Below are 12,885 nucleotides of genomic sequence, written 5' to 3'. Positions count from 1 at the left end.
ACAATCCACTGCAAACTTCTCCAGGAGTCCATGCCACAGGCTACTATTCTTCACAAACTGCCCTACAACAGGACCCAGTCCACAGGTTGCAGTCCTTCAAGGACATGCTGCTCCAGCATGAGTCCCCCACAGGGTCACAAGCCTTACCAGGAAACCTCCTCCAGCATGAACTCCCTTCTCTATGGGTCCACAGATCCCTGCCAGGAGTTTGTTCCAGCATGGGCTTACCCCAGGTTCACAGCCTGTTTTGATCATCTGCCTGCTCTGGCATGGGACTCATCCACAGGCTGAAGATGGATCTCTGTATATCCATGGACCTCCATGGGCTGCAGGGGCACAGCTGCCTCACCATGGTCTGCACCACAGCCTGCAGAAGAATCTCAGATACGGCACCTGAAGTACCTCTCATTCTTCACTGATCTTGTTGTCTTTGAAGTTGTTCTTCTCACGCAATCTGACCACAATTACATCTGTGTCCAGTAACTTTTTTTTTTTAACCTGTCTTAAATCTGTTGTTACAGAGGTGTTACCATAATTTCTGGTGGGCTTAGCCTTGGCCAGCAGTGCATCTGTTCTGGAGCTGGCTGATGTTGGCTCTGTTGGACATGGAGGAAGTTTGCAGTACCTTCTCACTGAGAAGTCACCCCTGTAGCCTCCTGCTGCCAAAATCTGGCCATGCAAACCCAATATACCCTCCTAGAGTTCAGAAGGTGTGCTTGATCTTTGCCATTGTAACTTTGCATGTTGGAGTTAAGGACTGAGACTTTATAGAGCTTTGTCAAATCATACTTAATTTAATTTTGGCACTGAAGCCCAGTGATGGAGCAATGTGTACAGCAGAACAGGACTCTGGATATGGTGCTGAGCTAGTGCTGGCAGCAGCAATAAGAAGACAGCTTGCTTAAATTTGTTTTTCAGGGCTGACTAAGGAACCGACTTTAGATCAATTCCCTAAGGAAAGTCATATCCCCATCACAGAAAGCAGAGAAGTGCTAAATTCTTGGGAGACTTGCTGTTGGGGACTCATCCTACACAGTGGTAGGTGATATAAGCAGTTGGCCAAGACTGTTGTGAAATATTTATGGCATTGCTGCTGTTCTCCTCCATGGAGCAATTGAATGAGATCCCCATTTCACCCAACATGTATAGGTATTTACTGAGTAAATATCCATATCCCAGTATTTCACCTACAGGCCCAGTTTGATTGACACAGAAATAATCATTGTGTCTGCACAATTTTGAAAATAATGGGAACAATGGTATGCATACAGAAGCTGAAAATCTTGTATTTTGAATATGTTTTTAAATCTTCTTTTCCTGCATCTTCTTCAGATATAGTAATCTAAATGTGACACGATTTAGCAGGAGTCCAAAGAATAGAAGAGAAAAATAATTAACATTGTTTTCTGTTAATAACTAATACCACACTTTAAAACCTGTTGAAGGATATATAGGGGTTTGTGAGAGAGGGTTTTTTAATTTGTATATGAAGCGCTGGAAAATTACTGTAGCTAGAGTTAACTTGTCTTGGCCAGTCCTGGATCTGGCTGTGTCAAAACACTTTTCAGGTGCTATGTTGTTCAGAGCCTGGGTACATGGATGTGGTCACCTAGACCTGAGATTTGGGTGAGGAAGATTCCTTCTCCTTCCTCTTCACATCTCTCTTCCCTGTCTCCAACAGCCCAACCATGAGGAATGTAGGGGGAATTTCACTCCTTTCTGCAGCACTCTCTGTGGTCAATTGTTAGGATCATTTGGATACCTTTCTCTAACAAATTCAGTAGATTTCACTGCTACATGCATCATATCAACTTGACAGTGTAGCAGCTTTCAAAATAGCAAGTATTTTTAGGTTCTTTGCTGTCATGTCAAACCGGAGCTTCAGACCTAAATGCTGTGACAGAACACCATTGTTTTTAGCTAATCTCAGGTTTCAGTGTTGCACCAGATTGCCATCCTCAGCTTTGTGTGACTAAGTAATGCCTCTAAAGATGACAGCGTAATAGGATGATGTGTGCTATGAGGTGTCTTATGGACAAGTTAGCAGTAAGACAATTCATTAGCCGATGCATCTCAGTATTACTCTTGCCCTTTTTCTCATGAGAATAGTGGTTTTTATCTCACAACGTGAAGTAGAGACAGACCAAAATAGCAAGAAGTTATTTTGTCTAGCTTATATGCAAAATCTCTACAGCAGCGACTGTCAAACTGAAGCTACATTTTATTTCTGCAGCTGTTTCTTCAGTGCTCTAGCACTATTATTAATAGTACCTGTCACCTGTACAGCACCTTAGAGTTGTTAGCAGTTTGAGAAACATACAAACTTAGTGGAAAGCATCAAAAATTAAGTAAACACCCTACTTCTTACTGGCTAAACTCAATTCTAAAAATCACTTTGTAGCCTGGCTTTCCCTTTAGCATAGTGAAACAGTCTTCCAGAGAGCTATTTCTCTGATTTACTTTATGGTTTTGCTAGATCACTCCTGTTACAACTTTATCATAACACTTAGACCTGAAAGGCACTACTGAAAACAGTATGTAGAGTCACCTTGTCCAGCTTTTCAGGCCCCTTTTATTAAGTTAAGATGCTAATGTGATTTTGAACAAACACAGAAGCATGTCTTTTTGTTAGTGCTGAAATACTGCTAATAGGTGTAGAAACCCCATACAGTTAATGATTGTTGATCCAGGTGTAGCAGTAGTTGCAGCAGAGACCTTAGTGTAGAAAGCAGTCTTTCTTACCATCATTTTTATCAGCTAATCATTTTAAATTGCCACCAAGCAGGTGATGTGACAGGAAGAATTTGAGCTATTCTTGCAGTACCACCATTACTACAAAGCTGGAAAAAAATATGTGGAAAAAAAAAAAGTGTGCTGGAAATAAATTTGAAAACTTCTGACATTCATTTGCATTTCTGAAGGCTCTCTCAAAATGGGTGGTTTCTATCCAGGGTAGAACACACAGTTCTGTTAATATATTTTTTTCTCTTTTTAAATGAAATTTTGAAGCTTTGACAGTCTTTAAGCTTTTGTTTCAACCTCCTAAATTCCCCCCAATGTGAGGCCAGGCAGCCTGTGCTGCAGAGCCCAGGTCAAGAGTCTTTGCCAGCACCTGAACCAGTGGAAAAGCCACCTGGCCCTGCCTGGCCCCTCTTCCTCCCATATCCTCTCAACGCTTTCATAAGTCTCTTGTATGAAAGCATTGAGATTATAAAACCATTGTTCTGTGCCACAAAAGCAGGCACCCAAAGTTACAACAGTTATAAAAAATGCCCAATGTAGTTTCTGCTTATTGAAAACTCCTTTTGCCTCTGAGGGAATCTGACTACCAGGCTAGTCAGCCCCTCCCAGCAGACTCAGCAAGCATTTATGGTACTTCTGTTGTACCACTATTGAAAATAGTTCATGTTTTATTGTAAATTACTGTTATTTGCAACTTCCAGTTTTGCAGTTCCCACTGCACAGAGATCAAGCACACAATTTTTCCTTTGTATCCATCAGTGTAAATCAAGATTAACTCCAGTGAAGTCAGCCTAACTACAGTGTAAACCTAGGAGGAATGAAAGGAAGATCAGTCTACAATCTACTTGGGATTTTTATTTGTAAATAGCAAAATTAATGCTGCTGTTCTACAGACACAGGGTGACCTGCAAAGTACTAGCTCATGCATTACTAATGCATCTCCATTTAAATGCAGATTTTTGCTCCTAACAGACCTTCAGGGAAATCCTCTCCAGATAAACTGTAATAGGATAGCAAGTGGTGATTCAATATTTCACTTCAGCTTGTGTTTCAGCTTATTGATCTTAATTTTCTATCATTTTGATGCAACATTTATCTAGGGGGAAGAGGATTACATTCACTATAATACAGCTTTTAATTAATAATTAATTATTTTAATATTCCCCACATTCATGCCAGCAGTGGCAATCTGCTTGTATTCCTTTCCTTGTTTCTATTTTCAGTGGTGGAAACCAGCAAGGTGTGACTTTACATATTTCAGGAACTAATTGAGACATAGTTGAGAAAAGGCAATATAGCATAAGTATCACAGTGACTATGTGGGTCATGCTTAACATGACAGTCTTTGGTCCTTAGCCATTTGTGGTGACAGTAGTGAGACCCTGACACGATTTGGTTTTGCCATGTGACAAGTTTAGCATGAAGTTTTTCTCTGAATGTGCCTCCCTCAAGCACTGCTTAAGTGCAGCTTTTAAGATGCACATGAAACACTGATTGATATATTTTTTTGGATAGATAAGCTGTCTTCTCTGGACTGAACTTTAAGTGTCCTAAATAGTACAATGGAACATAGAAATTATAAGTCTATTAGATCATGAATGCATTCATTAAGAGGACTTACCTGATACTGAGAGTGTTTTTGCTGCACTTGACATGATGACCTCCAATCTAGTTTAACTAGGCCACACTATTTCTGTTTCCAGGCAGAAAGCAAGCAGCACAAGGATTGCAAGCAAGGCTTATGTACCACTCAAAAATAACTGATTTTCAGTAGCAGCCACTCAAAAATAACTCCCTTCTGTGGTAGAAGTATAAATAGGATAAGATTTTTAAATAAACTTTTAGGTTTGGGGTTTTTGATTATTTCTGTAACTTAATTACCTATAGGATGAGTTCTGTTAACATTTTCAAATATTGCTCTTGCATCTGTAAGATTTATGAATTTTCAGAATTTTACCTCTGAGATTAATATTTTTCATATAGCATCTGCAGATTTTGTGTACTTTTTTTAAATTATCAGAGTAAGAGTGGAAATTGCCAGTCTTGTGATTACTGAGATCTCTTATGTCATGTAATTTGGTCAGCAAAACAGATGTCTAATAAGTAATGATCGTTGTGATTATGCTCCTTTGGGAAGCTCACCTACATGCCCTCCGTTTTCTTCTCTTAAATTATGTCCAACATTCTCAAACCCTGGGAGATTGAAACACCATCTAAACAAAACAAATCTGCTAGAGAAGCATTCCTCCACTACCCCATCAAAGTCAGTCCTCTCCATGCCCATGTTTAGGTCTGAATAGGTGGTATGCTGCAATCCATCAGACAGAAATTTGTTACCGCTAAGAGCATAAGGCACATCATAAAAAACTGTCTCATGATAGATTTCATTGGGTGGGGAGGGATATTGATGGGGTTTTTTCCTCCCCCTCCAAAAAAGGCAGGAACAGTATTTGCTTTTAGCATTGAAGTCCTTGCTGACTTGATAGATGGAGAGTAATAAAAAAATAGTATAGCTACAGAGAAGGAGCTGGGTATTTTCCTCATCAACAATCCATTATCAGTAAACTCAGTTTGATTGGAATCAAAGCACTAAACAAAATTTCTAATGCTTAGGGTATTTCAGTTAATCACTTACGGGTTTATCTAAATCAAGTCTTTAAAGAGGCTACTCTATTGGTCAAAAAGAAAGCTTTCAGTGATCCAAAATAATATTCCTTTAATAAAAAATTATAGAATTTCCAGAGTTTTTGAGATTTTGGTTTTTTTTTAATCGCTGTGTGGAATCCTGTATTAAATTGGATTTGGTACCAAATGATAGCAAAACTATAAATATTAAATAGTAAAAAAAAAAAAAAATTAAAAATGTGGATTTCTTCAGAATCTCTATTTTGAAAAGTAATCTCAGAGGTGAAAATGGGCATTGTGATAGGTTGGGATTTTTTCCCCAAGACATAAGTTCTTGGTAGGACTTAACAATAACACTGAAATTCATTTTCTAAAAAGGGAATGGATCAGATGTGAACTGATAAAACTTACCACTTCTTTGACCTTGTAAACTTCCATCAGAATGCATGACACAGCAGGAAGTTTGCCAAGCAGCAGTAGGTTTGCACATCCTCTTATTTCCTTTACTGGCTCAAACCTAGGTTTTTACATTAATTACTGTTCATTTATTGAATGGAAAACATGCATTTTTAATTATGTCAGTTGAAATGTTGGCTAATTGTGAAAGCAAGTGCTTGGAATTGGTCCATTTGAGCCACGTGAATCAGCAGTACTGTTTCACAGTTTTTGCATTTTTTCATTTCAATATTTCACACTGTGATCCTTGCCCAGCAGAAAACATGGTAAAGATTAAAGGCTCCATCTAGTGGGCTAGAATTTTCTATTGAAAGTGAAAAAAAAGGCTCTCATTTTCCCTAGATTTTATGCACTAAGAAATACAGCTTTAGATTTTGTTTCATTAAGCTGCCATGTTGTTGCTAATTCTTGCCTTCTGCAGAGCCATTATTTTATATGCAAAGCTGTGAAACATTAAGTATTATTCTGAGTCTTGAGCAAGAAGCAATAAATGATACTAAATGAGTGGGTTTACACAGCAGTTCATCTAAAAAGTTCTTCCTCCCCACCCCCTTCAAGTTTCAATATATAGTATCTAAAAGATGTGTCAGCAAATGTTTTAAAGTATTTAAACTTCTTTCCTACTTAAAACTGACTGGAAACACTAATAGGTTGACCACAGCACATAGTACAATATTTTGGGAGTATTTTCACTCAGGGAATTCTACCCACATTACCTTAGCATTAAATGACTTCTTTACCTGCAAACAGTGAAATCTGTGTTTTCTGGTAAGACAGCCCCTGTGGCCTCTGCTGTATCTTCCAAAGGCAAACATGAAAACTCATTCATCCTGGTATTTGTCTAGGAGCCTGCCTGGTACCACTGTGTGTCCAAAAGCATCCTGACAGAATCTAGCACCTTTATTTTTGATACAGTACAGTAGTACTGGGGTCTTTTCTTTCTGCTGGATTTCTTCACTGTTACAGTTATGATCCCAGCTCCTGGATTTCAAATGGCAGGACTCTTCCATTTGCAGTAGTAAAACTTGGGTGTTACTCTCATGCCAACAAATTCAGTTAGCAGCTGAAACCTCCTCTTCAGTTCACTTCAAGCTAGTAACAAGTGTAGGGGCAGGAATAAGTGGCAGCAAGCACAGATTTGGCAGAAGAGACACTGAGCTACATGTCCTGGCTTCTGTCCAAATGTCCTTCCTCTTAAAGCCATAGAGCCTGGCAAGATCAGTTCCTCCTGTGCAGCTTCTAGCAAGGGGCAAGCAGTGTATGCACTGTAGTAAAACACTACACCCAAGTTTTACTATAGCCAGCATTCATATCCAACACTGGAAAATGTGTCTCCTATGCAAATCACAAAATAGAGCTTACTAAGTTGTTTCACACTCCTTGTGACCACAGGGAGATCGTCCTCTGCATTAGGTCACTTAATATCAAATCCAGAGGATTTTTACTTCGGTATCAATGCACAATTTGGCAATTGTGATAGGTCACACAGACTTGATCTTCTAGAACAATCCTCCTAGCTGCAGCTCTTGTTGTATCCTCCACGGAAATGTTTTTCTGAGGTGCCAGTAGGAAAGAGATCTCATTTGGCTTGTTTTACAAGCTAAAGCAGAGGTCAGTATTAGAGTTCTTACTCTGAACCTTTCTGTGAGCAAGGACTACCACGGAACTGAGCAGTTCTAGAGTGCCTTGGAGGAAGTTGGTGTGTTTGCAATATGCAAACAATGCTATCACAAAAAGGGAAGAAATGAATGGCAGAACTTAAACTCCATGGTTTGCTATTTGTTAGAGTAATGCCACTTGGTTTCTGATATACACAAACAACTACCTCACACGCAATAGAAGATGCAAGTACTTTAATTCAAAGTTGTTAAATATCACTTTTAACGACTGGTCTTTGTTCTAGAATTGTTCATGTTTTAAAAGATTATAGGCTTGTTGCTGAGCTAAAGCAAATCCCAAGTTTGGAACTACATTAAGATTCTCTTTGTTTTACTTTATATACCTTTTCTAGCACTAGTACTTGAACTGATTCTAATGAAATACAAATTTTCAGATTTGAAACTCTGAGGATTATCTGACACGCTGCTTTTGTAATAACCTGCTGTAAACTCAAACTGTTAATTTGGGGATTAATTTATTGCCTCTTCAGGTCATTGAAAAATCTCATACAAGCTTTCTAACTAGGTAATGTTTGTCAGGGTTGAATTTATTGAGCTCTTTTTTGTTCTTTGTGGGAGCAGTGGTCATTCAAATCAAATGCACTGATGTCATTGTATTGTTTTAGTGAGCCACTGTCTCTTCCTTACCTTTCACAGCTAACCAGGTGCTGAAGTTTGGAACACTCGTCAGTACTTCCAACACCTATGACAGCTCCGGGATTGTGACCATTGAGACGGACAAACCCTTGCTGTGGACAATGGCTATCAAGAGATAAGCTCAGCTACAGATGCCATTTCTGATCTGACACAACTCAAATTACTACAAAATTTCACTGAATTAAGACAGTAAAGCTGCTACAAGATATAAGCAAGCACTGATTTTCTGTATTGAATATAAAAAAGTCAAATATAAAAGTCACTTGAGATTGAATAAAAATTACTTGCAGTAATAGCATACTTCATTCTGGTAAATCACACTACTTCATCAGAAGATGCATGAGCAGCCATTCAGTACAACCACAAATCAAAATGAATGTAAAGAAACTGCTGCTGCTTATCTGGTTAGTTCAGGCTACTTTTACAAAGTATTTTATTCCAATAGTTAACTATTTTTCCCCTCATGCCAAAAGGAAATATAGTACCAAGTTGCACATAGTGTAACTGTATGCCAAGGTGATAGCACCAAGATTAACTAACCTCATTTTTCTGTCCTGGTTTGTAACATATGTAGGTGCTGGTGAAGATTTCTCAAGAATAATAATTGAACTTTACTACTTAGGGAGCAAGTTGGTGTATCAGGTGTCCCAGTATTAAGTGCTTTTAAAGTCTGTAACAGAAGTACCATTGTACCTTCTGCAAATACCAAATGCTTACAGTAAGATTTTTGAAGTGAATTAAATGTCTTTTATCTCAATCTGAGGAGGAAGAGCATTGCATCTACCAGAGTTTTTGCATGTTTAGTTCTTAAAATCAAAATATGCAATCATTTAAAATAATGGAAACTTCCAGGTCAACATGCAGGGGCCAATATGATTCTATGTACAGAACAGGATCCAAAATTGGTGTATATCCCATCCAACAGTGTGAGCAAGTTGTGGATTTGCTGAAGGACTGCTTAGTGTCTCTGACACTTAAATTATCCTCAAATGGTATAGCTCAGTAATCAATTATGTTTGGGTTTTTTAATTATGTCATCAGAATAAGGACTGGCAATGCAATTTCTTTGTTTGACACAAGGGGTTTTTTTATGTCAAGTACATACTATAACCTAGCATGACTTCCAAATGCAAGAAAGGGTTTTGTGATAATTATGGAGATTCCAGAAAATAGTGACAGGAATTCCCACACACTTTTACACCACCGCTTCAAAGGATATAGAAAGGCTGTTTTCTTGCAGTCTGCTTTTGCTGGAACAATGCTGTTACAAAGCTTAATTTACTGCTTTGTAAACAGCTCATGAAGAGAGGTCATACAGCTGTTCCCCATAGAAACTTTCAGTATTTGACTGGAGAAAATCTTAGACAACCTCATTAGAATGCAACACTGACCCAGCTTCAAGCAGGACATGGGACTAGCGATCTTCCAAGCTTCCTTCCCACCTGAATGATTCTATTATTGTTAAAAGAAGTAACAAAAGCACACAACCTACTATTACCGAAAAAAAAGCAAGCCTGTAGACACGTATGCTCACATACACTTTAAAAAAGTAATAAGATGACAATAATGTTTGAAAATGCAAACTGAGCTTGTTTAATATCAAACAAATTAAAGCTGTGAAATCATTGCAGCAGGTGTCACAACTGCCTTCTTCATGATGAATATTCAGCCACCTCTGTTGAGAGAACAAAGTAATCAATTTCAACTAATGAAGTGTGATCAAGTGATCCCACCTAAAGTCTCACTTATCCTCCCACCAATGCCTTGTTAGGACAACCACTACAGCTTATCTCCCATTTTCAAACCCTCCTTGCCTAGATAACCACTCTTACAGGTATAAGGAAGTCACATTTTGTGGACACAGAATGGTCTTTAATCTTCTCCAGTGATGGAGAGGGGATCATATTAGCTCTGGAGAATTGGTACTGTCAGTATGTCAGTACCATGGTGCCAGTCAACTTGGAAGTTCAAATTTTTCACTCATTCCAAAAGGATGCAGTTAACACATAAAACAATGTTTCAAATGTATCTAGCACTCAGTAAATTAAACAAGACCAACTTTGTTCTGTGCCTTGTCATCCTACAGCATACCCACTCAGTTTTCTTTACCTTACTATCCATCCATTTACTTTGGATACCCAAACTATAAACTGGAAATATTAAGAGCGTATAAGATCCAAACAAGGTAAATGTTCTATGGTCAAACATACAATGAGGAACTGAAAATCAAAATATCTGATGTTCGGTTTTGAAGAAGAATACTCAGAAAAAAACCTGAAGAATTATTGATCTAATGCTTTACAGCATGCTGAATTAACATAAAGTTCATTAACACTGTTCATAAAGTCCTTTGCACAGACACTAAAGCAACATGAGTAGGGTTCACTAATGTCCTCTGTTTGAAACTGAACAGGTAAAAATTTAGTGAAACTGAAGGCCATATTCACTTACACAATTATATTGTTGATTGGGATATGGATCAATTTGACAAAGAAACCAATAAATCCCATTATCGCAAAGCCTATTGCTGTTGCCATGGCAATCTTCTGGAACTCTGCAAAAAACCAGAAAAAACTTGTCAGGATGTCTCATGTATGGCACACAGATGTGCACTGCAGTGACCAGACATCTCTCTTTACAGACCATGTTAACACTTCAAAGTCTGCACAGATGCCGAGAGACAAATCCACTTTTTTAGAAGACAGAAGAGATTTTCAGAGAGAAGATGTGAATTTCTACAAAGAATCGCCAGTCACAATCTTTTTTAAATAAGCAGAATCATAAATATCCACAATGTCAATTCATACAACATCTATCCCATCATGTTTCCTTTACATCTCTACAAGCCCTGAAAGTAATCTCTAATACAGCATCAAAAATGGAAAATTTGTAGTTATGTCAGTCACAGGAGGACAGCACCGTAAGACCCCACTAAAATCGAATACTTGGGATAAATATTCAGAAACCTGCAAATCTGACAAGGAATGAAGTTCCTTACGGATCTCAACAGCAAACTTAAGTCATAGACCTGTTCACTCTGAGCACGTGAATAAAGCACTGTAACTTTCAGAGGACCAGTTGTATTCTGGTTTTAGTTACAGCTTCTCTCCAGGGCCTCTCTATACTCCCAGTGACAAAATTGTTCCTGTCCCAATCAGGCAATGACTGACAACTGTGGAGCACTGAATTTCAGCTACTTAACCTCTCTCCTAAAGTGAATTTTAGTACCATTTACACACCTACATACATGTGTTTATTATAGCCAGAACCTTAAACACACTGACATTCAGACAACTAAAGCTCAAGTTTCAATCTCAGCTGAGAAACATCCATAGGAAACAAATCAACAGAAGTGACATATGGAAAGACACATGCTAAGATACAAGATGAAAAAAGGGTTGTGTTCTGGTTTATTGTGTGCTTTACCTTTCCTGTCAGGCTTGGTGCATCTCTTAACAAGTCGTATGGAATCTTTTACAAACTGACGGCTGGGTTCCACAAATTGCATTACCTGATCCATGATTGCCTGCAAAGACATACACATTTAGCATTAATGGTTCCACATATATACTGAAAACCAGATATTTTTAATTGCATTAGTAGCAGTTACCGACAAAATTTGTTAAAGGTTTACCTAAAGGATTACCTAAAGTGTCATATTCCAACCTAAGATATTTCCACTTTGCAGGAAATTAAGACAGTGCTTCAATAAATAAACATGAGGGCCTATTTCTGACTGCAAAAGAAAAAAATATGGAAAAATGTGCCTTTCAGCCCAGAAGAGGAAAACGGCTCCGTCACACTTTGGTGTTCAGCTCATGTCCTAGGCCGTGTTTTTGAGAACACCACCAAAGGCGTCTAAACAGACAAAAGTTGGGGGAGACCCCCACACCAAAGGCTGGGGCTGGTGAGCACAGAGAGAACGCTGTGTCCCAGCCATATTCTCCCAGCAGCCGTGTGCCGGCACTGCCACCGCCCGCAGGACACGCACCGCAGGGATGTGCTCCCACCAATCCATAGGGACCGCCCGGAGCAGCCTCCTGGGGCGATCCCGGCCCCTCTCGTCCCCCTTCCCCCCCGCTCCGGCCGAGCTCCCGCTGCCTGCCGCAGCCCCGGCAATTCCCCATCGCAATCCCCGCTGCCCGATCCCCGATCCCCGCCTCCCAGGGCCGGGACCCCCGATCCCGATCCCGCCGGGCCGCGCTCACCGCCGGCCGAGGGACACGTCGCACCGAGACGCGGAGGGCAGGGCGTCACCGCGGGCGGGCGCCTTTTGGGTGGAAATGGAAGGGTTTGAGGGCGGGGTTTCACTCGGGATTTTTTTTTCCCTTTCCGGTTTCCGGGCCCGCCGCTCCTCCCGTCTCGCCGGCGGGGGTGGGCGCTGCCCTGAGCGCCGGTCCGCCCTGGCAGCGCCTCGGCGGGCTCGGGCGGCGCGCTTGTTCCCGTGCCCTTGGAGCCCTGCGATGCCAGAGCGTCCCCGCGGGAAATAAGGGGAAGATGGGGTCACTGTTCTCCCAGGCAGACAGGGACAAGGATGAGAGGGCGTAGTCCCAGGCTGTGCCACGGGAGGTTTAGGTTGGACATTAGGAGGAATTTCCTCATAGAAAGGGTGATGAGATATTGGAACGGGCTCCCCAGGGAAGTGGTGGAGTCACTGTCCCTGGAGGTGTTTAAGGAAAGACTGGACGGGGCACTCGGTGCCATGGAATAGTTGTCAAGGTGGTGTTAGGGCATAGGTTGGACTCAA

General features: G+C 40.2%; 2 protein-coding genes across 6 annotated transcripts in view; one reads left to right on the top strand and one right to left on the bottom strand.

Annotated features, from left to right (window-relative positions):
• TPK1 (thiamin pyrophosphokinase 1) overlaps positions 1–8,895 on the top strand; it is a 300,425-nt gene extending 291,530 nt beyond the window's left edge. For all 4 annotated transcript variants that reach the window (XM_077786372.1, XM_021531484.3, XM_021531487.3 and 1 more), the window contains one exon: positions 8,139–8,895. In XM_077786372.1, coding sequence (XP_077642498.1) covers positions 8,139–8,257 — 119 coding nt within the window. In that variant the 3' untranslated portion in view covers positions 8,258–8,895. The remainder of the gene's footprint in view (positions 1–8,138) is intronic.
• An 812-nt stretch (positions 8,896–9,707) lies between these two features.
• SEC61G (SEC61 translocon subunit gamma) lies at positions 9,708–12,460 on the bottom strand. 2 transcript variants are annotated; one of them, XM_021531488.3, is made up of 4 exons: positions 12,347–12,460; positions 11,565–11,664; positions 10,590–10,692; positions 9,708–9,813 (listed from the first exon to the last, which is right to left on the bottom strand). In XM_021531488.3, the coding sequence occupies exons 2-4, from the start codon at positions 11,656–11,658 to the stop codon at positions 9,804–9,806; spliced, it is 207 nt and encodes a 68-aa protein (XP_021387163.1). In that variant the 5' UTR covers positions 11,659–11,664; positions 12,347–12,460; the 3' UTR covers positions 9,708–9,803. The 2 variants fall into 2 exon arrangements, with proteins under 2 accessions (XP_021387163.1, XP_031359788.1); XM_031503928.2 differs by lacking the exon at positions 12,347–12,460 and having other exon boundaries at positions 11,565–11,682.
• Positions 12,461–12,885: the final 425 nt, after the last annotated feature.

This window comes from Lonchura striata, chromosome 1 (genome assembly GCF_046129695.1).
Source record: "Lonchura striata isolate bLonStr1 chromosome 1, bLonStr1.mat, whole genome shotgun sequence".
NCBI classification, from domain to species: Eukaryota; Metazoa; Chordata; class Aves; order Passeriformes; family Estrildidae; genus Lonchura; species Lonchura striata.
This window is presented reverse-complemented; position numbering and strand designations above follow the sequence as displayed.

What these genes read in the sequence shown, in the direction of transcription:
- SEC61G (XM_031503928.2), bottom strand. Translation starts at nt 11,682, where the DNA reads ATGTGTATGTCTTTGCAGGCAATCATGGATCAGGTAATGCAATTTGTG. An exon ending in CACCAAGCCTGACAGGAAAG is followed by an intron (nt 10,693 to 11,564) that starts GTAAAGCACACA and finishes GGTTTTTTGCAG; the next exon opens with AGTTCCAGAAGATTGCCATG.